The sequence below is a fragment of the Trachurus trachurus genome, assembly GCF_905171665.1.
Source record: "Trachurus trachurus genome assembly, chromosome: 20".
NCBI lineage: Eukaryota > Metazoa > Chordata > Actinopteri > Carangiformes > Carangidae > Trachurus > Trachurus trachurus.
In genome coordinates, this window is record NC_139911.1 from 16,542,932 (window position 1) to 16,567,124 (window position 24,193).

The 24,193-nt window shown below is 41.0% G+C and overlaps 1 protein-coding gene across 2 annotated transcripts in view; it reads left to right on the forward strand.

Annotated features, from left to right (window-relative positions):
* The window catches only part of avl9 (AVL9 homolog (S. cerevisiase)), a 33,586-nt gene extending 10,648 nt beyond the window's left edge, over positions 1 to 22,938 (forward strand). The window contains exons 5-17 of one of the 2 annotated variants that reach the window (XM_083995747.1): positions 2,404 to 2,493; positions 2,579 to 2,645; positions 3,458 to 3,498; positions 3,590 to 3,628; positions 3,728 to 3,797; positions 4,589 to 5,076; positions 6,074 to 6,208; positions 6,847 to 6,876; positions 7,136 to 7,355; positions 8,938 to 9,055; positions 9,886 to 9,939; positions 19,171 to 19,259; positions 20,404 to 22,938. In XM_083995747.1, coding sequence (XP_083851873.1) covers positions 2,404 to 2,493; positions 2,579 to 2,645; positions 3,458 to 3,498; positions 3,590 to 3,628; positions 3,728 to 3,797; positions 4,589 to 5,076; positions 6,074 to 6,208; positions 6,847 to 6,876; positions 7,136 to 7,355; positions 8,938 to 9,055; positions 9,886 to 9,939; positions 19,171 to 19,259; positions 20,404 to 20,531 — 1,569 coding nt within the window. In that variant the 3' untranslated portion in view covers positions 20,532 to 22,938. The remainder of the gene's footprint in view (positions 1 to 2,403; positions 2,494 to 2,578; positions 2,646 to 3,457; positions 3,499 to 3,589; positions 3,629 to 3,727; positions 3,798 to 4,588; positions 5,077 to 6,073; positions 6,209 to 6,846; positions 6,877 to 7,135; positions 7,356 to 8,937; positions 9,056 to 9,885; positions 9,940 to 19,170; positions 19,260 to 20,403) is intronic. The other variant, XM_083995748.1, reaches the window with a different exon arrangement.
* The last annotated feature ends 1,255 nt before the right edge of the window (positions 22,939 to 24,193 follow it).

The following is a 24,193-nucleotide window of genomic DNA, read 5'->3' on the forward strand; positions in this document are numbered from 1 at the left end:
ACTGCCCTCGACAGGAACGCGCATCAGCTGTTTTGCATGAATTTACCTGGAAAACAACTCTGTCTCGTAACGTTCCGTTATTATCTCATAGCGTGGTGAATGTGCAGGTCACAACTTGCCCACCGGAGCGTTTAGGAGTAGTTGGATTGTGTATTTGATGAGTTTGATGAGGGAAACCAAGAAATCCCATTAGCCTCCGTAGCGTAGCTCTGAGCAGCTCCGCCATTCTAAAAATAGCTTGCACCGACAATTAAAGGTAACGAACCTACTCCTAAAACTATAGGGATTATGGCAATGGGCCAATTTGTCAAAATGTTGAACTATCCCTTTAAATTGTGTTAACATGATGCTAAACTAAAATATTGTTTGTGATATTAGATGCTCTTTAATAGTATCAAGTTTTTTTTGCAATGAAATGCTGCAGTGTCCATGTCTTTACAGTTTTAAATGTGTGGGAGGGATTTGGTGTTGTTTATTTAAGGGTCTGGTCTTAGGGAACGGTGAAAGGTCATTGTCTGTCTTGTTTCTACAGATATTAAACAGCTGACATCACGAACGGTTACTTGTCAGAGATTGAGCGCAGCCTCCAGCAGCTCCCATGATTCAGCTGTGACAGCAAACAAACAGCTGACAGAGCTGACAGGGGGGCGGGGCTGCTGGGAAAAACAGTTTTAGATGTGTTTCCAGTTAATAAATGACCGAGGATGCACAAAAGTGTCTGGCTGAGAACGAGCCCAGTGCCCTCTGTACGTTCCTGTTTCAACATCCATGATGGTAGAGAAATCATGAGTAGTTCAGAAAGTCAACGGAAATAGTTGATGGAGTTAAATTTTAACAACATTGTGGTGGTGTTGATTGCTTTATTTCCCCTTTTTATTGTTCCTGTTACAAAGCAGTGAAAGTTAAGTGTTACTGTTATGGGACCAGGTGAACACACCAGCTGGAAATGGAAACATGGCCATATATGCAGCATCCAAACTGCAGCAGCTGCAGTTTTTTTTGATAAAAGTAAAAATGTGTCACCGCACAACAAGAATTACGTCATCCTTTTTTTCCCCAGTGAACAGAAATGCAAAAATAACTGAAAACATGAGCCATACTGCATCTTCAAACTCAAAATACTTTATGTATTGTGACCTTTGTTTTTGCATGTTGTTCCGATCTGCTGGACAACTTTGGAAACCACTTTCCAAACGGCCACTTCCTGAAACAGACAAACCGACATTTACACCCACTTCATGCCTCAACCAACTAGCTGTGCACACACACCTGGATTTCAATACACAATGTAGGCGTTCCTGTTGTGGTCTTGGTTTTGGAAAGTTTCAAAAATCACCAGTGCACAGCTTCACTGCTTCTTTAACAGTCTTTCAATTTATTTCTTTAATCATACTTTTAAATGACTTTTAAATTGTGAAAAGAAGCAGCTGAATCTTAATTTTATTTACCACAATTATGGTCTACACTCATTCTATTGTGAGACTGGGATGTGTAAGACAGGAGCTCAATGATCCTGCAATTTAGCAAATTCTTAAAATGTATTAAGTAGAATCAAACATTTTTTAATCATGTATACGTTCAAAAAGCATTAACAAAAACATCTCAACGTGAAAATTTGAAAACAATCATCAGGTCAAGTGGCATCAGTGTCTAAAATTGTGGTTCAGCCAAATAAAAAATAAAAAAGATCAGTAAGTATGAACATTTATGAAATATTCATGTATCTACATTGTGGCTTCATCAGCAGATGCACACTATGTTTAAACCAGTGTAAACGATGTCATCATTTAGTAGTTAAAGAGCCAGATGTTTCCCTCAGGAGCTGGTAGAGACCAAACACAGAGCTAAAAGAGCGGAAACACTGGACCAACATAACTCGATTGAACGCTAACACGCTAACAGGGTTACCAGATAATCTTAAAAACTGGTAACACATCAGTGGTGGCCAAAAGAAAAGCTCTTCGGGGGCAATTCAAGTCCTGGACAGTCAGGAGATTGCAGAACACATGCAGGTCTCCATGTGTGGTGGTGGTGAGCTGGTCAGAGCCGGTCTGCCTGCATGTTGGTATCTACATGTTGCTGCTGGTCACATGTGTCGGCCGAGGAGGTCGCAGACTGTGGAGCTGCTGACAACTGTCCAGCTGCTCTGCTGATCCTCTTATAAAGTTCCTAGACAGCATGCCACATCTGGACAACACTGTTTTGGGCATTAGGGTGGAAGGAGGGACATTTCAGAACATGGTGTACACAGACATGTACCACTGCTGCTTGGGGGGAAAAAGCACTCATGAGTGAGCGTTGCTTTTCCTGTGATGAGACATGAGTTTTTTTATGGGTCACACTGTAACTGACTCACACACACACACACATGGTCTGCTGCTGACTGTTTGTTTTGATCTGCAGCCTCTCTATGGCCTGCTTCAAGCTAAACTCCAGCTCATCACACACGCCTACTTTGAGGAGAAGGACTTCTCGCAGATCTCTATTCTGAAGGTGAGGCTGGTGTTTTTAAGTTAATGGTGGTTAATGTTTGACTTGTGTGTTGTCACCTCCACTCACGTCCTGCTTTTCCCTGCAGGAACTCTACGACCACATGAACGGCTCTCTGAGGGGCTCCAGTCTGGAGGGGTCACAGGTTTATTTAGGTACAGCTTCCAGTTCACACATACGTATGTCATATAGCATAGCATAGCATGGTGTAACATAGCATAACATAACGCAGCGTAGCATAACATAGAGTATTGTAGCGTAACGTAGCATAGCGTAACGTAGCATAGCGTAACGTAGCATAACATAACATAATGTAGCATAACATAACCTTGCATAGCGTAACGTAATGTAGCATAGCATAACAATGTAACATAACGTAACATAACATAGCATAGCATAACATAACGTAATGTAGCATAACATAACGTTGCATAGTGTAACGTAACGTAGCATAGCATAACAATGTAACATAACATAACACAACACATAACATAACATAAAGTAATGTAGCATAACATAACGTTGCATAGCGTAATGTAGCATAACATAACGTTGCATAGCGTAACGTAGCATAGCATAACATAACATAACATAATAATGTAGCATAGTATAGCGTAACGTAAAATAACGATTTTTATTTAGCTCCTTTCCTGGGATTTTAGCTCAACAAGTCATAAGAAAAAACCCAAAATTGCAACTCTATGTGTCATTTCACTAAAACAAAATAATTTTAATGATCTTTATTGCATAGTTTCGTAAATACTAAGATTAATGGCTCATAATGGTTAAAAATGAAACGCAAGCACAGCTTTTGCTTTGTTTCGTACGTTCAGACATGCATAAAGTCTTCAAACCAATACATTTGTTGTTGTGTCTCGTCAACATGTGACTGCTGCTAAACTGCACAAAAATGTTCATGCATTTTTCTCTGAGGGTGAATTCCCCATCTGTGTGTGTCTCTCCTCAGGGTTGTCACCAAGGGATTTAATACTGCACTTTCGACACAAGGTAGAAGATGATTGATGTGAAGATCAATTTAAATAGTGTGTTTGCCTGGAAATCAGTAAATTGATCAGTAAATGTCTTCTCACCGTCACAGGTTCTCATCCTCTTTAAGCTTATTCTGCTGGAGAAGAAGGTATGAATGTACACCACCCGTCCACTCCTTTAGCCATTCCGAGCTTTTGAAATGTGACTCATTGTGTCTATTGTGTTTCTTTCTGGCTCATGTTTGCAGGTGCTGTTCTATGTGTCTCCTGTCAACAGACTAGTTGGAGCTCTGATGACGGTGTTATCACTGTTTCCAGGTCAGTAAAGTCCAAAGTGAAAGAGCTTGACTCCTCCTGGACGACACATTCTCATTATTTTATTTCATCCAACTGCAAAGATGATATGAAACACAGACTATGAATCCGCCTGAGGTGCAGTAGTGATCATTTAAAAAGAAAAACAAAACTTGCAGCAAAATTCAAATTCATCCACCAGCAGATTATTTATAGAAGCAGAGGAGCCTGGGAAATTAGGTTTAAAATCCCAGTGGAGCTGCTGCATCTCAGTAAGTCACACCTTCACCTTTTAGGAAGTTAGCTAAAATATGAACATTAATGCTTTATGTTTTAGTGTATATATTTACTAAATATACATCCCTATTGTCCCTGTTAGTTTAAGTTAATCTCTGGGCTGGAATAAAGGCTGGTTTCATCCAGGTTACTTTTTTGTTTTTCCTTTTGTTGTTACATAATTCCCCCTTTGCTTTTATCACAGCACTTTGTAGCTTTTTAAAGAAAAGTGCTATGAAAATTAAGTTTTTATTATCATACATTATTCATTTGTTTTTGAATAGTGCTAACAGAAATATCTTCACATCAAAATTAGAAAACAATCATCAGGTCAAGAGTTATCAGTGGTAGGTCTGCGTAAACCCTGGTTCAGACGAGTTAAAATAAAACAAACAGTTGAAAAGTATAGACAACTACCGGTACACATATATTCACTGTGTGATCCACACTGTTTAAAGTCTGGAGGTTGGAGAAGAAAAAGACACAAAAACATTAATATGATGGTACAATACGGCTTTTCTGTTTATCTGATGGCACAGGTATGATTGAGCACGGCCTGGTGGACTCGTCACACTACAGACCCAAGAGCAGTGTGTCGGAGGACATGAGCCTGGTGGAGAGCATCTCAGGGGCCGAGGAGTTCGTCTCGGTGTCCGTCACCGACCTCGCCAACACCGCCCTGGAGCTGGAGACGGGGGAGCCGGCTCAGCCCACCGCGGAGTCCCTGTCCTCCGGGAACAGCGCGGAGGGGGACAACCACCTCCTCAAGCCCCCGTCACGGACCTCTCCGGAGTCCTCGGAGAGCGACTGGGAGACCCTGGACCCCAGCGTGTTGGAGGAGGGCGCCGCTAAGGAGGCGACCGAGGCGACGGGGGTCGAGGAGCTGCCCGACGCCTTCGACTCCAAACCGGGGACGCCCATCACTGTGCAGCCGCAGGCGGTCAGCGGGCAGGGAGCGGTCACTCAGGGTCTGCTGTCTGGTCTGGAGGAGGATCAGTACGGGCTGCCGCTCGCCATCTTCACTAAGGTAACAACAACCTCTCATCAGCTGCTTTTTACTGTTATTTATCTATTATTTTAATTATGTCTGTGGTTTTATACATGTACATCCAGCTGAACAGAGGAAATGAAATTGATTATGTGATTAATGATTTTATGTTATGACATTAAAGGAGCTATATGTAAGAAAGTGGTAAAGTAATCATAGAATCATCCAATATGTCACCAGAGACATGTTAATATGAAATATATATTGGCTCTATGTCTTGGATGCAAATCACTGTGCAGCACCTTGGTAAACTTGTGCTATAGTTTTTGCTACATGTATATAAATGTGGAAAAGTGGATTGGATTGGACAAAAGCAGAAACAAAACCAGGATCTGCACAGGAGATGCGTTTTAAAGATGGAGACGGCTAAAAGTGGAGAAGAACTTGAGGACGGATGTCGGAGTGGCAAATTTTCTCCTGGAGACACACCGAGCTGTTTGTGCAATAATCCGTTTTCCCAGTGCATGTATACAGCTTTATCTGGTTAATTTTTTTCGATTACTACGTCGATCCCAGCTCCATTGGCCTAGAGACTGTGTGAGTGAGTCTCGGGGTGCCAGAGCCACAAAGCTGGAGCAGGACAGAAGTTAACGTGTGGCTATCTGGCAACCTTGAGTCTGAGGGGGAGGGGGAGGGGAAACAATGCTGCAGTGTTTTGAATTTGACTGCAGCAACAGTTTTGGCCACAGTCTCACATACAGCTCCTTTAATAAATGCAAACTCATTTTGGATCGAAACTCTTTCTGCGTGAGTTCTCCCTCAAAGAGTTTTGTAGTTTCTGATCAATATTAGTTAATAAATATATAAAAACAAACTCACAGGCAGCACCTCCGCTCAGCCATGACTCATCAAATAGAAAACTGAACCAGCTTGTGTGTGTGTTGGGTGTGTCCTCCCACTGACATGGTAACCCACATCAGTCCGGGCAGGCGGGGTGGAGATAAGCAAACTGACCTTTGCCTGTCATCGTTGCCAGGGTTACCTGTGTCTACCCTACATGGCCCTGCAGCAGCACCACCTCCTATCAGACGTGACGGTGAGGGGCTTCGTTGCCGGGGCGACCAACATCCTCTTCCGCCAGCAGAGGCACCTGAGCGATGCTGTAGTGGAGGTAAGTCCCACGCGTGTGAACATGTTCGGTTCCCTTTTAACTTGAACCGTGTTGCCATCACATGTTCTCTGTATTTAGGTACAGCTTCCAGTTCACACATACATACATGTCACATAGCATAACATAGCGTGGCATAACATAGCGTAGCATAACATAGCATAGCATAACATAGCGTAGCATAACGTAACGTAGCATAACATAGCGTAGCATAACGTAACGTAGCATAACATAGCGTAGCATAACATAGCGTAGCATAACATAGCGTAGCATAACGTAGCGTAGCGTAGCATAACATAACGTAATGTAGCATAACATAAAGTATTGTAGTGTAACGTAGGATTAGCATAGCATAACATTACGTAACGTAGCATAACATAGCGTATTGTACCGCAACGTAGCATTAGCACAGCATAACATTACGTGTTGTAACGTAGCATAACATAACATACCATAACATAACATAATGTAGCATAACATAACACAATGTACCATAGCATAGCGTAATGTAAAATAACAATTTTTATTTAGGAAATATTGGGAAATGCACCACACACACACACACACACACATAGTGATAAGAACCAAAGTCCAAGATAAATGATACTAAGCTGTTCCCCCTCTTTTCCTTTTGGGCTAAGATTGCCAAAACTTCTGGTAAACAGAATGAGGTCAGTACTCCCAACACACACACATATCTTGGGTTTGGTATAAAAAGGCATGTCATTCTTTGTAATGTTGGAATTTGTCTCAACCCTTCGCTGGTTTCGGTGCCGTGTTGAAATAAAGAGATCCCCATCTGATGCCTGTGTCTCGACCATCTGATTCCTCAGTTGTTTCACCTCTTTCTGCCACAACACCCCTTTGCTGGGATTTTAGCAAGTCACAAGAATCACATCATCACTTCACATGTTCTTCTCCGTGCCGCAGGTAGAAGAAGCTAAGATCCAGATCCAGGACCCCGAGCTCAGGAAGATCCTGAGTTTGACGACGGCCGACCTGCGCTTCGCCGACTACCTCGTCAAACACGTGACGGAGAACCGCGACGACGTCTTCTTGGACGGGACGGGCTGGGAGGGCGGAGACGAATGGATCAGAGCCCAGTTCACCCTCTACCTGCACTCGTTACTGTCCTCTGCATTACAGGAAGGTGGGGCACCAGTAGTCATTCAGTATTACATAGTTTGTTTGATCCACAGTTGAATAATGGCGATCACTGTTCATTCATTTGGAATGGCTTCATGTCATTATGTAACGGATGTGCACTCACTCCACCCATAAAAGACGTGCTAAGCAACCCGCCAAGTGGTTGTCAACCTCTTGGCGAAGAGGTTAGCATCGTCGCCTCCGGTGCGGGAGGTCGTGGGATCGAACCCCACCTAGGGCAGGCCGTGAGAAACACAACGCAGAGGGCCAGATATGACGTCGGCTACAGTGGTTCCGTGACCCGGATGCCCTGGGTGGAGTGAGTTCAGCGGGGGTGAGTGAGGTTGTGGGATTGAATCCCACCTAGGGCAGGCCGTGAGAAACACAACGCAGAGGGCCAGATATGACATCGGCTACAATTACAGGATCAAATATACACAGTACAGACGGTTTAACAGTTTCATTTTCAAATATAATTTAAAGAAATTTCACACACAATTAGAGGTGAAACACAGAACATTTAATTATCTCTTAATACTAAGCTAACACAACATGGACTTTTTTTACGTATGCAAAATTGGTCTATAAATAAACATCAGTGCATAATAAAAAAAGAAGAGTTTTTTTTATAATAAATAAACGAGTAATATGTTTACTTAGATGTGACTGGAGCAGTTTCTTTTAACAGAAAATTGCCTGGAGGTGAATAATGATACATGTGATCAAACAGTCTTTCCCTGGAGTTAGAATGAATCTACTGGTGCTTTCCAGGAAACTTAAAAAAAAAACTGATGAGGAAGTAACAGACTGTGTTTTTAGATTGACCCTTTATCATCCTCCAACGGCCAGCTGCTCTCCATTCACTCCACTGCCATAAAAACTCACTGATACTTTGCCTTTATTGTTGTTTAATACATTGTTTTTGAAGTGGTTGAGACCAGAGGCTGTTCACTAGAACGCGTTCAGGGAACCTGAGCAACCTTAGTTTGTTTTACTGCATGTTTGACCAACATGTATTAGATCCAACAAGAAATGACCCCTGTTTGCAGGAGTGGTACAGTTTGTGATTACACAGCTGGAGTCAGGCAGGAAATGTATGTAGTTCACACAGGTTCCATACATTTGTAATCTATATATATCTATCTATGTATATCTACATCCTATGGCGTCTCTAACGTAAGACTGTCTAACTCTAATGTGTTCATTATTGTTTCAGTAAATGTGTCATAAAAAAGTAAAAAAAAAAGAAAAAAAAGAAGAAAAACATTATGCACAAGTTGATTTTCAGTGGACTGAATTTAACTGAAACTGCTTTTCCAGCTTTTTTTCTCCTCTGTCTGATTGGTTTTAACTTTTATTTCCAGGAAATATAAAATACTGTTTTCCCTTCATATTTGTATGAGTGCTAATACTAGTTGTATGGAGCTTGTTGTGTTCAGAGGCATTGCTAATTATGATTGGAGCTGTAATCTGCACTGTGATCATCACACTTAATGAGTTTGTATGGAAAATGACAGTAAATCCAGTTATGCTGTTTAATCATGTTCTCTGGCTCTGTTTGACTTCCTGATCTCGTCCCCGTGCAGACAGCGAGCGGCTGCTGGCTGATTACGGAGCTCCGTTCGTCACGGCCTGGAAGATCAGCCACAACTACAGAGTGTGGTACAGCAACAAGCACCCCGCCATGACCGCCATCACCCCGGGGTAAATAACAGGAAGGAGAAATCTCTGAAGTTGCAGGCCACTCACGATACGGGAAAACTTTTAGGAAGTTTGAGTGAAGGCTGATCACAAATGCTTTTTTTTTTTTTTTTTTTTAAACAAAAAACGTATTATTGGAAGCGTGTTATCACACTGAGAGGTTCTGATTCACTGAAAAGTTTTAGATTTAGAAAACAATGTGACTCACTGATTCAGAGCAAAACAAACTCACTAAAATGCATGTTGTCCTTCAGCAGAACTGCACATCTGAGGATGCCATTAAATGATTATTTTTTCCATATTTATTAGTTTGAAAATGCACCTCTGAAATGCAAATAATAGATAGTGATACTGTAGGTAGACTGTAGGGGTCATGGCACATGACATGTAGTCCTGAAACATATTCCCCAGTCTGAATCAGTGATTTGTTGTTTTTATCATGAAGGACAGGTCCAGTTTAAAAAAACTTGGTTGGTTATATTTTCACTAGTGGTTTGTGATGTAATACCAAATCTTTAAAAAAATATAAAATCTTTTTTTTTTAATCACTTAGAAATAGAATAAATCCTTAAATGTAAAATTAAATCTAAAAACAAGTGAGAAATTGGCTTGTCAGTTTAGGAAACTACACACTGTAGAGATGCATTGATATTCGATTGCAGGGTTCATTTACAGCACAATATCATTTTTAACGATTTAATAAATAATTTATTTTCTGTCAAGTTGTATTTATTATAGTTAAACAGATTGAAACCAGATGGTTAAAAACAACACATAATCATATTTATTCTATAATAAACATATGAATGATGGCTGCTTTCCCTCTGTTGCAGACACCCGTTCCAGGGCCAGTACAGTGTTGCTGACATGAAACTACGACTCTCACAGTGAGTTTTACCTCATCATCAGTGCTTTGATTTCTTTCATTTCCTGCTGTTGAGCTTAATATTCACTGAAGTGGAAGTCTGGCTTTGACTTCCTCTCACTGAAACACAAAACAAAGTTCAATGTGTCCGTTTTTTAATCCTTTGTTGTAGCTGAGTTGATGCCGTCCACACCAACACCTGCATGTTGCTGCCCTCTGGTGGCAACACGATGCTGTGTCAGTGAATGTGACAGTTTCAGGAAGTGACATTTCCATTCAGCAGCTCTCACTGTCAATACTTACGTGTCTTCTTGATCCTTTGAAAAGAAACATTTAAAAACTCACTGCAAACCTTTAAATAAGGATGATAAGAAATAGATTCCACTCTGATTTAGTTATTTAAATACATCTCGACAACTTTCGCTCATTGGTTCTTATTTAAATTAAACTAAAAACAGTTTAATAACAAAAAAAAAAGTGCATCGGAGTAAACTAATGTAAAATTAAATTAATGAGTCTCTAAAATCTTCCTCTGAAGGTCTGAATTGCTGCTAAATGAATCAAGAAAAGTGCTGAAGGAGTGGCAGAGTGCACTGTTTTAATATTATGGCTAACCTGTGAATGTTGGAACATTAATCTTTTACATGCACACATGGGCTCCATCCTGAACTGAAGTTTCCTCAGTGGAGTTTCATGGAGGTTGAGTTGGGGTTAGGGTTGGGGGGGGGGTTGTGGAGGCAGTGAGGGTCTCATATCAGCTGAAGTCATTAATTATGAGTGAGTTTCATTCTCAAAAGCAGAGCTGAAGTCTTCTTCAGCTTAGCCTCCGGTTTCATTCCAGGAAGTGCGGGTGAAAGGCGACTCCGTCCACAGCTGGAGCGCCGCTTCTACTGTTACCAGTTGGATAAATGCCCCCCAACACACACACACACACACACACACACACCCTCAGAGAGAGTGGAGTGCGTCTCTGTCCCTAACTTAGCTTTATGGTGAGAACACAGGCAGATCTGCTTGGCCCTGATCCTCGCAGCTCTCACTTTACCTTCAGGTGTTTGGTGTCATGGCCGCCGTGAACTTTGCGGTGATGCGTCGGTAAACAAACACACAGACTGACAAACTGTGGAGGAACCTTAAACTGTGTTTGGTTCAGTTGAGGCAGCACAACGGTCACATCAGAAACGGAGCAGATACTGAAACAGACGAGGAGGAGATAGAAAAAATGGCGCATGGATCAAATACACAAACAAAGAAATAAGTAATTTATTAAACCTAATTTCTTCAGTGTTTTTAAGACTCAGAGACAGACTTTATGTAGGAAAATAAATCTGGACTCAAATGTAGTTCACTTTTACAATGCAACACTATGTTTCTTGACAGATTTTACCCAATTTGTCACGTTATTTAGGGGGAAAAAATGGTGTTTTTAGGGTAAGTCCTGCTCAGTGTTGCCAAAATGCATTAAAATTTAATTATAGAAACACAACAAAACAGTCTACTTCAATTTAATGTTTAAGAATAAATATTTTATAAATACACTTAAATCCAGTGTAGGTGGATCAAACATTTAATATTTGTCACTCTTTTATGGTTACACCATTTGACATTTTCAGCGTATTCAGTCTTACTTTTGTTAAAAATGGTTCAAATGTCATGGAACCAACATGAATACAAAATGTACTGATGCTTTAAAGTATTTTTTTAAATATATTTCTGAATTGCTCATCGTGGCAACCCTTATTTGTCACTGACCCCACTCATAGAGAAATTAAGCAAAATTAAAATGAACGACATAAATCTAAGTAAAATTATAAAAGTTACCAATTAGCTTCAGATAACAGGTGCATCATGTTTTACTCAAGGCCAGTTAATCAATTAGTTGATTGATGGAAAATACTTCAATGAATAATTGAAGCAATTAAAGCAACAGTGCCCAAAACTTCAGTTGTTCCTCTTCTTCAGATATAAATATATCAATTAATGGAATAAGAACCTGATAATTTGGCTTCTAATTAAAGCAGATATCAGCTTCACGGCCGTTTCGGCTAATGCTGCGTTCAAGGCAGGCTTTTGAAACCGTAAGTTACAGCTTCAAGTCACAACTACGACTTGGTAGCGTTCTAGGCAACCCGTAGCTCGTGTTTTTACCGTCCTGTTGTCTGTGAAAGTTCCCTATAACGGCCACTCGTAACTTCCGACCCGTGAACTCGTACCAGATCGAACTGGTATGACTTCACAGGAAGGAAAAACACAAAGTACGAGTTTCTTTGAACGCACCATGAGTTAGCAGCCCCCGCCCTTGTCAGGCATCAATTGGTCCTCGTGCTACGTCACCACATTCACGCGCATCCCTTGGCTGCACACACAGCCCTTCATGCCGTTCTCTCTCCTCATTGGATAACACTTGTATCCCACAAGGAAAATTTTCTCCTCGGGTTACAGCAGAGCAGAGTGACGGAGAGACTCGTGTTTAGGCTGAAATACTTCATGTAAGTGATTGCTGACGGAAAATAGGACTATTTAGGACTTATATTAACAAAAACATTCCACTGATATCTGCTTTAAGAATCAATGGTTATTTGACAGTAAACACAGTCTGTAGTTGTCTCTCTGATTGAACTTGAATAACTCTGTAAACTGGGCCTGTGGTCTGTGTTGTGTGCAGCAGCTCATCCAGCCTGGTTTCAACTGCGCAACTTGTTAGATCTGAGCTGATTGAAGGTTTGGAGAGAGCTGCCCAGGTCAGAGCTGCCTCCTCCGTGTTGTTTTCATGGATCAGGAGGTGTGTGTGTGTGTGTGTGTTCAGGGGGGGGTTAAAGGGGGAACTGCTGGCTCCATGCTCCCCTGCTGCACATTAAAACTCTGCATATAGCCGGTATGGTTCGGGGGGTGATCGGGCGGGGGGTGCAGGCAGGAAGTTTGGCACACAGCCATCGGAGCTTCTCAGGATTAAAACGCGTCTCATTTCCTGCCTCAGCTTTGTGTCAGAGCAGGGCTCCAAAACAGGAGGGGATTCAGACGCTCTGAACAAGTGTTTGTGTGCGTGCGTGCGGGCGCGTGAAGTTCGCACACGTGTTCTCTAAATGGAGATGCGAGGGCACGGCAGCAGATAAACAGCTCAGTCTTCGCCGCAACCTTGAACACCAGAGACGAGTGTTTATTGACTGTCAGAGGCTTTGAGCCTCCGGCTTCATCCTTCCTCTGAGGGAGGCTGAAATGTTTAGCAGGAGGAAACACCGAGGCAGAAGAACCTGTGAATAACAAGGAGGAGCTGCTGTGGATTTACTCCTCACACTTACCTCAGCATTTCTTCCACAGTCCGTGTAGAAGCCAGGCTCAGCTTTCACATGCGGATAGAAATGAGTCCATTTGACAGTTTTGTTGTATAAAAAAATAACAGCTGATGTTTATGATACTTAAAAACTGCAGCAGTAAGACGATATGTAAATCTGAGCTAGGAGCCAGGGGCAGTTTATGTTCATTTTCATCCATGAGATGTGGATTTATTGTTGGATTATGAGATAAAGATGCGCTAAAGGGATAGTTCAACATTTTGGCAAATTGGCCCTTTGCCATAATCCCTATAGTTTTAGGAGTAGGTCCGTTACCTTTAATTGTCGGTGCACATAGATATATACACGTAGATGCCGCACTCGGGCTTGTCAGGCACGTTGTCGCGGCCGCCATCTTGGGAGGGAGTTCCTTGTATATATTTATGGTAAAAACGCAGATGACATCATGCATGTCACGAACGGCAGTACGAGGTAAAACAAAACGTAACAAAACGCATGCTTCCACCTCCTCAAGATGGCGGCGGCGGCGATGTTCCGTTCCAATGGGCAGCAGCGTCAGAGGCGGCATCTACGTGTATATATCTATGGTCGGTGCAAGCTATTTTTAGAACGGCGGAGCAGAGCTGCGAGCTGCTCAGAGCTACGCTACGGAGGCTAATGGAATTTCTTAGCTTCTCTCATCAAACTCATCAAATACACAATCCAACAACTCCAAAATGCTCTGGCGGACAAGTTGTGACCTGCACATTCACCACGCTATGAGATAACGGAACGTTATGAGTTGTTTTCGAGGCAAATGCAGAGACTGCTTGGCCAAAAACTGCCCCCAACCGGAACGTACATCAGCGGTTTGATTGACAACATTATCTCATAGCGTAGTGACCTTTAAACGTCCTAAAGAGACACATTTCTCTCAATTTCTTTTTTTTGTGGTCCCTTTTTGTCTCTTTGTTGCATGTTTCTGTTTCATAGACACTTACCAAAACAGCCCAGGGGCCTCTGACCCGTGTGGCCCCTGTAGACCTGTCCAGGTCCAGTAATCCATCCTTTGTGAACAGGAAAAAGAAACATTGTATCTGCACTAACAGCAGCTTGTTGACTTTGCTTTCATCATGATGCGTGTTTACAGAGGAAACCTAAATTCTTTTTTTTTTTTTATTCCGGACCGGCTTCCATCAGCTGACAGACATTTTCCTGACCCCGTAGCTCGGCCTTGTTGCCTCTCATCAGGAAATCTCTCTCTGTGTTTTTTCCTGCGTCAGTAAACACGGGGCTGTTTTGCAACTTGAGATTGAACAACTGGGGGGAAACTGGGGTTAGTAGGACAGGCGGCGACTTCTCTGACGAATCCCACTTGTCAGGGATGCTGGTGGAGAAAGTAAAAGCAGAAAGCCGAGTCCATCGGCTCGTCACTCTCACTTCATACGAGGATGAAAGCTCTCCGTTTCGCTGCTGCTGCCCCGGACATTTTTTTTGCCACCTCCCTGCTATTTATGCTCCCTGTAAAAAACACCAGGCCCTCCACTGGACCTCCTTGTGAATGTGCTGTGTTGCATGTGTATTATGGAAGCACTGGGGGCGAACACAGCCCGTCCTTTTCATGCTTCCTCGTCATCAGCGTCGGACAAAGAGCAGCCGGTGGCAGAGATGTTCTCAGAAAACAGTCATGTGACGGGCTGCACGACTGCAGGCACACACACACACACACACTGTTAGAGGAGCTTTCTTTATTGTCACTGTTAACCGCGCTACTCTACATAAGGAGCTGTTTATTTGGGTCAGCCGGCGAGATGGAGACTCGTTGTGTCCGGCGGGCTCCTCTCGTAGTAGCTCAGAGGAAAGAACCGCCCCCTGTGTTACCATGAGACGGTTGGAAAGCCGTCTGAAGCTGGGTGGTATTAGAAAAAAACTTTAAATGTGATCATTTTACCACAGTGTTTCCATTATTCCACCCAAAGTTCCTCTCAGCTGCATGAAGGTTATTAACATTTTTTCCATCCTACAGTGTGTCACACTGAACACTGCATTTCAACCACCACTCTACATGTCTTTTTTTATACTTGACACAAATCCTCCTGTAATGTCAACAACATATTTGCTCATAGGAAGTTCAACTTAAAGGACCATTGGACAGTTGTTTGTAGATTCGAAGTAAATGAAACAAATGAGTGAAAACAACTAATAGAAAAATTATGAAACATGCAGAAGATTGCTAAGAAAACATTCATCTGAGCATTGGAACAAGAGCTTTGAGGATTTGAATTATAAAAACTTGTACGTTTTTAACCCTAACCCTTTTTTTCTCCAAAGTCTTGAGTGATCATTAAAAAATAGGAAATTCTGCTTATTTGTAACTACTCAAAAATAAAAATACAAAAAAATGAATAAAAGCAGAATATGAATGACAAATAAATCCAAAAATCAGTAAATAAAATCACAGGCTGAACTTGAGTTTATGTTCTTTGAATTTAAAGGAACATTTTGAGCCGATTTCTGTTTGGTTTGTGACACTTAAAAAAAAAAAAAAAAATTGGTCTAGGAGATGATGCGTCAAGAAGAAGTAGGGTTGAATATAATTAGTTTATCAGCAAACTCCAGGGATGCCCTTAGATTTAAATCTAACTGTCTGCCTCTGTCCTCTCGTCAGGAATTAGACGATTAATATCAATATGAATAATTTTATCGGTGCATGTTGATACTGACCAGTAATCAATCAATACTTCTCAGATGAGTTATGATTACATTATTTTGTTACTGAGCATAAAAAAGACTTAAAGCCATCATGTGTACATTTTGAGTGTCCTCTCAGCGTATCAAACATGGAGGTGGCTTAAATTTTTACTGGAATTAAGAAAATGTAAATTGTAATTCATAAGGAGCTGTAAGCAGACACAGTGCTGCTGGCAGCGCTCGACAGACCGTCTCTTACTTTGAAAGTAAAGACAAAAGGAAGCTGCCACATTCCTGGTCGACGTGCAGCCGTGGAAGTGGATTATTGATCCTAGCAACAAGTGCCTAGCAACCACAGCTTGTTTGGCGGATCCGCTCGGGGGAGTCCCGCAGGTCTGACTCGGAGACGCCACAGAGGCAGCGAGCGGCGGTGCCAGTCCACGGCTCAGTGGGCTCGGTCTGCGCAGAGCGGTGTCATATTGATGCTGTAGTCAGATAAACACTGTGTGTGTGTGTGTGTGTGTGTGGTGTGTGTGGTGTGTGTGTGTGTGGTGTGGAGGAATGACAGCACTCATACCAACACACACACGAACGCACGCAGCTCTCACGTTCTCTCTGGTTTTGGGTTTCAGATCCAGACTTTACACGGTGCAGGTCTCTGTCAGTCCAGCTCTGACTCTTGGCTCTGACAAGTGAAATTAATTTTCCCTCCGTCAGTCGTGTTTGTTCTGTCACACAATATTTAGGGAGGAGACGGCGTCATCGTCTGTGACGGGATGAAATCTGCAGTTTTCTCTCCACGTTTGAATCAGTCCTCTGTCCACCAATATCCTCTGTTGTTGGAGTCTTGTCTTTATAGTCTTCACCGCTTCAGACACAGCATGATGCTTCTGTTTGTTTATGGTGAAGATGATTGGTTTTAATTTGTTCTTTTATTAACATACAGAACATTAAAACCTGCCCTTTACTTTGTTTTAGAATTCCTATAAAGCATTTCATACTTTTCATTTATTTGAAAGTGACTGTATATACGATTTAGCTCTAATAATAACAAATATTGCTACTATTGCTAACAATGAAAATAATTTCCAATCCTTTACAGTGTGGAAATTTGCAGTTACAATGGGAGCATGGGCTATATGGAGAGATTCCAAAATGGAAATAACAAACACTATTTTTTTCTTTAGAAAACATGAATAATATAGTATAGATAGATATTAGACAGTTGGTGTGATGAGTTTGTTAGTTTATGGTGTCTGGTGTTCTGCTTAATTAGATAAATAGGGCTGTCACCATCATGAAATGTTACTGTAGTTGACAATTAATTGCACAACAAATAATCACGATTAACAATTTAATTGTCTTCTCTAATCATTTTATGCCATTTTTATAGTATAAGTCTAAACATATTTTAATAATACACACACATCGTATAAAGTAGAAGAGACATTTATTGGCTTTGGAACTAAATCCATGAAGCTGATGTCAATAGATGCTTATCGAAATGCGGTTGTTGAATTTAAGGCCTAGAAAAGTTTGTGGCTCCACTCGTGTGTCATTAAATCAAAAAAGAAGAAGATGTCATTAAAAGAGCACCAGTCAAACCTCAAATAGTGGAAAACGACAAAAAATAGTGATGAAATATGACATTTCTTTTTTTATACAGAATGGAAATGATTTTAGCGATTATGCAAACTGATTGCGGTCAGCTCAAATGATTGCAATCAGACAGTTATGTAATAATTGTGACAGGCCTACTGCTAAAGCATGTCATCTAAGTTCATCGTCCAACATAAAACTACAAAAATGGAGGATGAGTCGACTGCAGCAAGCTGATACTGGGAGAGTGCAAGAGCAGTCTAACATAGAGATCATATGATTAGTCAATGAATCGTTGGTTGATTGACAGATTAAAGGGGGCAAATTATGGAAATGTCACTTTCTGAAGGTTCTTTAACATATATTTGGGTGTTTGTCTTGCCTTCCGGCCCCAAAATGTGAGAATTGACAAAAAAATCTTGGTTGTCTTCCAGTGATGGAACTAGGTTTCGATTTTGCATAATACCACCCCTACCTGGGGCCGGTAGAAGGGGTGGGGTGGGGCGGGGCAAGCAGTGGTTCATTTGCATTTAAAGGGACAATCACTGAAACCAGCCGTTCTTCACAGGGCTGTTTTGAGAGGATGAAAAGAGCTGTGCTGTTTGATCCTTGGGGTATTTTGACCAAAGCATGTCACATTATGTCTTTAAAGGGATAGTTCAACATTTTGGCAAATTGGTCCATTGCCATAATCCCTATTGCCTTAGGAGTAGGTTCGTTACCTTTAATTGTCGGTGCAGGCTGTATTTAGAACGGCGGAGCAGAGCCGCGAGCTGCTCAGAGCTACGCTACGGAGGCTAATGAGATTTCTTGGTTTCCTTCATCAAACTCATCAAATACACAATCCAACGACTCCTTGTGGACAAGTTGTGACTTGCACATTCACCACGCGATGAGATAATAACGGAACGCTACGAGACAGAGTTGTTTTCGAGGCAAATGCAGAGACTGCTTGACGAAAAACTGCCCCCAATGGGAACGTACATCAGCGGTTTTTGGCATTATGTCTCCTTTAAGGATCAACAAATATTACGATAATGAATCATTTCAGCCTTTTTTGAAGCAAAATAGAGAGAAAATGTCAAATATTTGCTAATGACAGCTCCTCATAAGAGAAAATTATCTACTTTTCTTCAGATTTGGTATTTCCTTTAGTTGAAACATCTGCTGCTGTGTGAAGTCACAATATAATTTCATCCTCTCAGCCAAGACAAAGAGAGAAAAGCCTGATTCATCGTCGTCACCAGTCATAAATCCTCCGCTCTCGCAGGTCGGATCAGGCAGCTGCTCCGTAGCACAGTTCACAGTGACAGTTTATTTTCAGATGAAATCACCGGCTCATTAGAGGCTGCCAAGGCTCCCAGTGTTTGACTGACACACGTCTGTGCTCGGCAGCTGCCCGCACGCCCATCACCGTCCGCACCGTGTTTTTTAACAACGCTGCTGTTTTCCCAGATGAAGCAGGGCAACAGTTTTGTTTTCTCCCTCAGATGCACCACCTATGACATAATCCTCTGTAAGAGGCCGGCAGCAGCACATTTGTGTAGTTTGTTTCTGTTTTCATGGAGAGTGGGGGGGGGGGGGGGGTGGAATTCCAACAATGTCACACCAGAGACAGAAAGGTGAGGGGAATGAGCGCACCATTCCCAGTTTTGGTGAACATGTTGTTTCTCTCTCTGTGTTTGCTGCAGCTCGGTGCAGAACAGCGAGCGAGGGAAGAAGATCGGGAACGCCATGATCACCACCAGCCGCAGCGTGGTCCAGACGGGGAAGGCAGTGGGTAAGAGAGGAGGATGTTCACACTCTACAGCAGTGTGACGAATCAATGCTGTACATACATCCCAGTCCTTCTAACCTTTAGAAACCAAAACATGGTATAATTATGCAGATTCTGACAGTAGATTTGTGCTTCCTTGTTTTTATTGGGCTGCTGAGTTGAGCCACAGTGTGTTCAGAATAATGTGAGGACACTATAATACACAGACTTATATGAGTGTGTGGGCTCATAACTCTTCTGCACAGCACACCTGCTCCTAAATGAAGCACATTTGTGATCAGGGAGTAATAATAATTAGTTCCTAAAGGTGAAACAAAGCTAATGGCTGAATGAGGTCAATCAGTCATGCACAATGTTTACACACCCACACACTCCCGAGCTGCCAAAATGAGTGAAAATCGCCCGTGTAGGTGCGCAGACTCTGTAAATGTAGAGCAGAGGTCTTCAACAGGGGGTCCGTGACCCCTAGGGGGTCCGCAGAGGTGCTGCTGGGGGGTCGTGGAATTTTTTGGTTGATGAGACAATTAAAAAAAAAAAAAAATGTTGTTTCCACTTTTATGTTACAAATAAAAAACCTCAATTTGAATAGCTTGTCTGCATGATTATCATGCAATTGACAGGCATTGTTGATACTGGCATTGGCATCAGTTAACAAGGTGTGTTTATAAATGCCACTAGGCCCAGTTTAATATAAAACAGATTTTTATATATAAAAGGGGATCCCTGCTCCATCTCTCCATCAGTTTGGGGGTCCCCGACCTGAAAAACTGCGGAAAAGACATTTCAGGAGGCCAGCATTTCCATATTAAAAATGCTTTTTTAATAATAATAATAATTTTTTGGTAATATTATTATTTTTTTTTTAATTTTTAGGTCTTCATTAAATGTAAGCCATGATCATTACGATTAAAATAAATTGAATAAATAAAGACTTGAAATGTTTCATTGTGTGTGTAATGGATCTATATAATCATTATATAGATCTTGAAATATAGATCCATTACACACACAATGAAACATTTCAAGACTTTATTTTGTATTAGTTTCATTTTTTTTATTGAATTACTGACATAAATACACGTTTCCATGATAGTCCAATTTATGGAGATTCAGCTGTAATTTCCTCCATCTCCTCCTCTGTTCTCAGGTCAGTCAGTGGGCGGAGCTTTGACCAGCGCCAAGTCGGCCATGTCGTCCTGGTTCTCCACCCTGGCACAGCCTGCAGCCGTAACCCCCCCGGCCAGTCCCGAACCGGCCACCGAGGTCACCCCGTGACCACCAAGTGTCTCCCGATGCCTCCCAGTGACTCTTACTCCCCATCATCCTCTGATCCTCTGGTTACTGTGAATCCCAAAGGGTCGGCGGTCTGAGAGCTGACGTTAATGAAGGATGTGAGCAGGAAAGCCTCAACCATACAACCCGACGGTTACATCCCCGACTGGAGATTCTGGGCTCTGTCATATTAGCAGGAAGCCACTCTGGACAGGAAGGCAGCAGCAGCGATGCCCTTATACTAACTGTACAGTCCACATCCACTGTGAGGCAGAGTCTGCCAGTGCTTCTGATCAAAAGCAGAATTTCTCAGCAGGCTGCGTCATCTCTGGCCACCTGTTTTCTCACTGCTGCAGTTTGTATTGCTGAACGCTTTCCTGTGAGACACTAAAGATGCTGTCGTTGGGTTTGCGGTGTTCACTCTATGCTGCGTATTTCTAGAGTTTTGCTGACTATTTTGCTGACAAAGTAATTATGTAAAAAAAAAAAAAAAGGAAATAAAAAAAAGATAAATCAGTGTCACAGGATTTGACAGAAGAGCATGAGCTGTGGTACCTCTGAAGATTTTAACGGTTTAGGTTTTAAATTCAGATGCCTGTTATAACATTGTGGTTTTCTCTTGAACAGCTTGGATTCCTGTGTGAGGTATTATTGCATCAAAACACATGTTGAGTTATTAGGTTGTAACTAACAATTATTGTCACTATTAATTATTTTTTAGTTAAAAAAATATATATCTGGTGAAAACTAAACTTTCATGTCGTCAGTTTTCCAGAGTCCCAGGTGACAGATAAATACTGTATAAGTCTATAAAGAGTATTGAAGTCTAGGGCTAAAACGATCAATTAAATAAATTATCAGTCAATGAAAGAAAATCTAACAATCTACATCAATATAAATGCTGTTAGCTGTGTAGAGCTGTAAACATTAAGAGTTAAGATTTTTCCTTTGACCTCCAACCAGTTCCTAAAAAAGCAAATATTTAACAACAGCCAACTAGAAAACACTGGAAAAGTTAGCTAATGGAAAGTTAGCTAGGTAATGCTACAAAGTTTTTAGTACAAAGCTTTTGAGAAGTCGTATGTTAGCTGGCTAATATGACTTGGCTGGTTACCTACAGTAGGATTGGATAAGTTAAAAAAAAAAGTTGTAAAATGTTTTACAAGTTGGTAAAAGATTTTAATAAATAGATTTATTTGAATTTAGCTACCATATTTTCTAGTTAAGTCTCTATTGATGCACCAGTGAAGAAAAAAAAAGTTCTGCAGGATAAATAGTTCAATGTGTTTGCGTAAAAAAAGAATCATTTGAATTTGTCTTATCAACTGATTGTTGGTAATGGAAAAATGCTTTTTGTTGTTTTCATTAGATGATTAGGAGGTTAAAGTAAAAGTATAAATCAAAAAATGTTCTACACCAACTGCAATGATTTAACTAACAATATTGTTTATTGATGTAGCCTACTTGGTGTATTTTCTATTTGTTTGCATCGTCCTCATATTACTCGTCGGTCCAGGCAAGAGACTTAAAATCAAAGATATTCAATTTCAATTTTCAGTTTTTTCAATTTCGAGTTTTTTCCCCTTCACACATAAACAAATGCATAATATTATGACACTGCATTTACAAAATCTGGCCACTGTTGCTGAACTAACCACAATGTTATAACATAAATCCTTGTGAACCTAATGCCTGATGAACGTGATAAAACCTCCCTTAACTATGAAGGAACCTGCACCCAGCTGTGTGTTTGACAGGGTGTTATTAATCCTCACCCAGGCCTTTTTGTACTTTGCTGTCAGTATATATATTGGGAGAACTATATTTAGTAAATCTGAAGACATTATCGAGTCAGATAACTTATTTATTTGTTGTGTATGAGCTTGTTATCTCATAAATATCCATGTTTTGTCATGACAACACTGGAACAAGTCCTAATCTGTGGACCACTGTGTGTATTTTGCACAACGCAGCCATTATATTCTATTTATGTGAATCTTTATCTTGTACAACTGTAACTTTGAGGTGCTTACAGGATCTGTTCCCTCCATGCTACAAATATTCGACAACTGTTGGATTAAAAGTGGTCCAATGAGCATGCTCTGTCCAGTCCAGTTTTACATCTATGAGTATGATGCTGTTTTCAACTTGTGCTCTTTCTTTGTTCTTCACACTTTGAAACCTTCTTTGACTCATTTGCTTTGGGTTTTCTGGATTAGTAGAGAATTTCAAGCTTCTTTTTTTGTTTCTTTTTTTACCCTCTGATGATATATTTTTCATTTTGTATTTAAAATATATGAATGTATTGTGAATTCAAATTCACAGAATATTTTCTTGACAGATGCTTTTAATGTATTTGAGAGGAAAGTGATACTATATTATATTGCTGTATTAAAAATGATTAAAATACTGCAGTGCTTTATTTTTGGTGGAAGTTTTTTTTTTTTTTCCTTCCTCTGGGTTTGTGTCTGGGCTAAAATGTAGGTCAGCTAAACAAAGTGGTGGCAAAGTGTGTGTTCGCAGAGGGGGTTGTTGTTGTGGTGGCAGCACAAGGCCGGACAAAAATGCACCCATGTGCTGTCTGACAACGATTCAGCAGCATCACAGGGACATACGAACCCAGCGACGTCAGGGGCGGCTTTAGCCCGAGGCCAGCAGAAATTCACACCCAGTGATCCTGCCTGACGCACAGAGGGCCCACTGACGGGGTCAGCACTGTTGTCATCATGGATTCAGACACATATTTGAATCTGTTTAGAATAATCATTGACCAGAACTTTAATTTTCAGGCTTCTGTCGCATGAGAAGTTCATCTAACCAAACCACAAAAGTATTTTAGTTATAATGATGCGAAACAGAGAGAAAAAGCAAAAGTTTCCTTCTATGGATCTTCTACAAATAAAGTAATCAAAAAGTAACTAAGAAACTCTAGTTTGTGAGATATGAGTGTTTCTGTTGTATGTCATTGCAAATGAAATGTCTACAGGTTCTGGACTATTGATTCAAGAGAAACAGTTTGAGACATAGTTCTTTATATTTCCCAAACAATAGCAGTGAATAAATACTGCTGTTATAAATTATTAGGCTCTATGCGCTACATGGATAAAAGGTTTTTTATTTTATTTTATTTATTTATTTTACAGTAAAGAAGGATTATAAAAAATAAATACTTTAAATACTGAAATTTTTGAAATTACAAATATATTAAATGTGCAACTGCTGTGGCCTGTGGACCTCCGAGAGACACAAGGAAATAAATACCATTTCTATTGCCAATATGAATCCAAATCCACCCAACATTTTAAGAATTTATCAAAAGAAGCCGCATTTACTGATTAAAATAAAATAAAACTACCTAATAAAACAAACATTCCCATTCACAAACATCACACTGCAACAAAAACAAACTCAGAGTCAGTTTCAGGAACGTTTTTGGTATGTTTTTTAATAAATTAACGTTCATTCAAAATACAGTGCCAAAGGAATATGATGCAGCCAAACATGCTAGTAAGGGTTTGTCATGAAGCACCTGTGCTCATGTTTTTAAGGTAGGAGGAAGACCCCTTCCCTTCCCTTCCCTCCCCAAACCCGCCCACCCCCCTCCACTACTGCTAGTGGTTGCCGGGACAATTTCCATAGCAACAGCCCTGGGCCAGCCCTCGCCT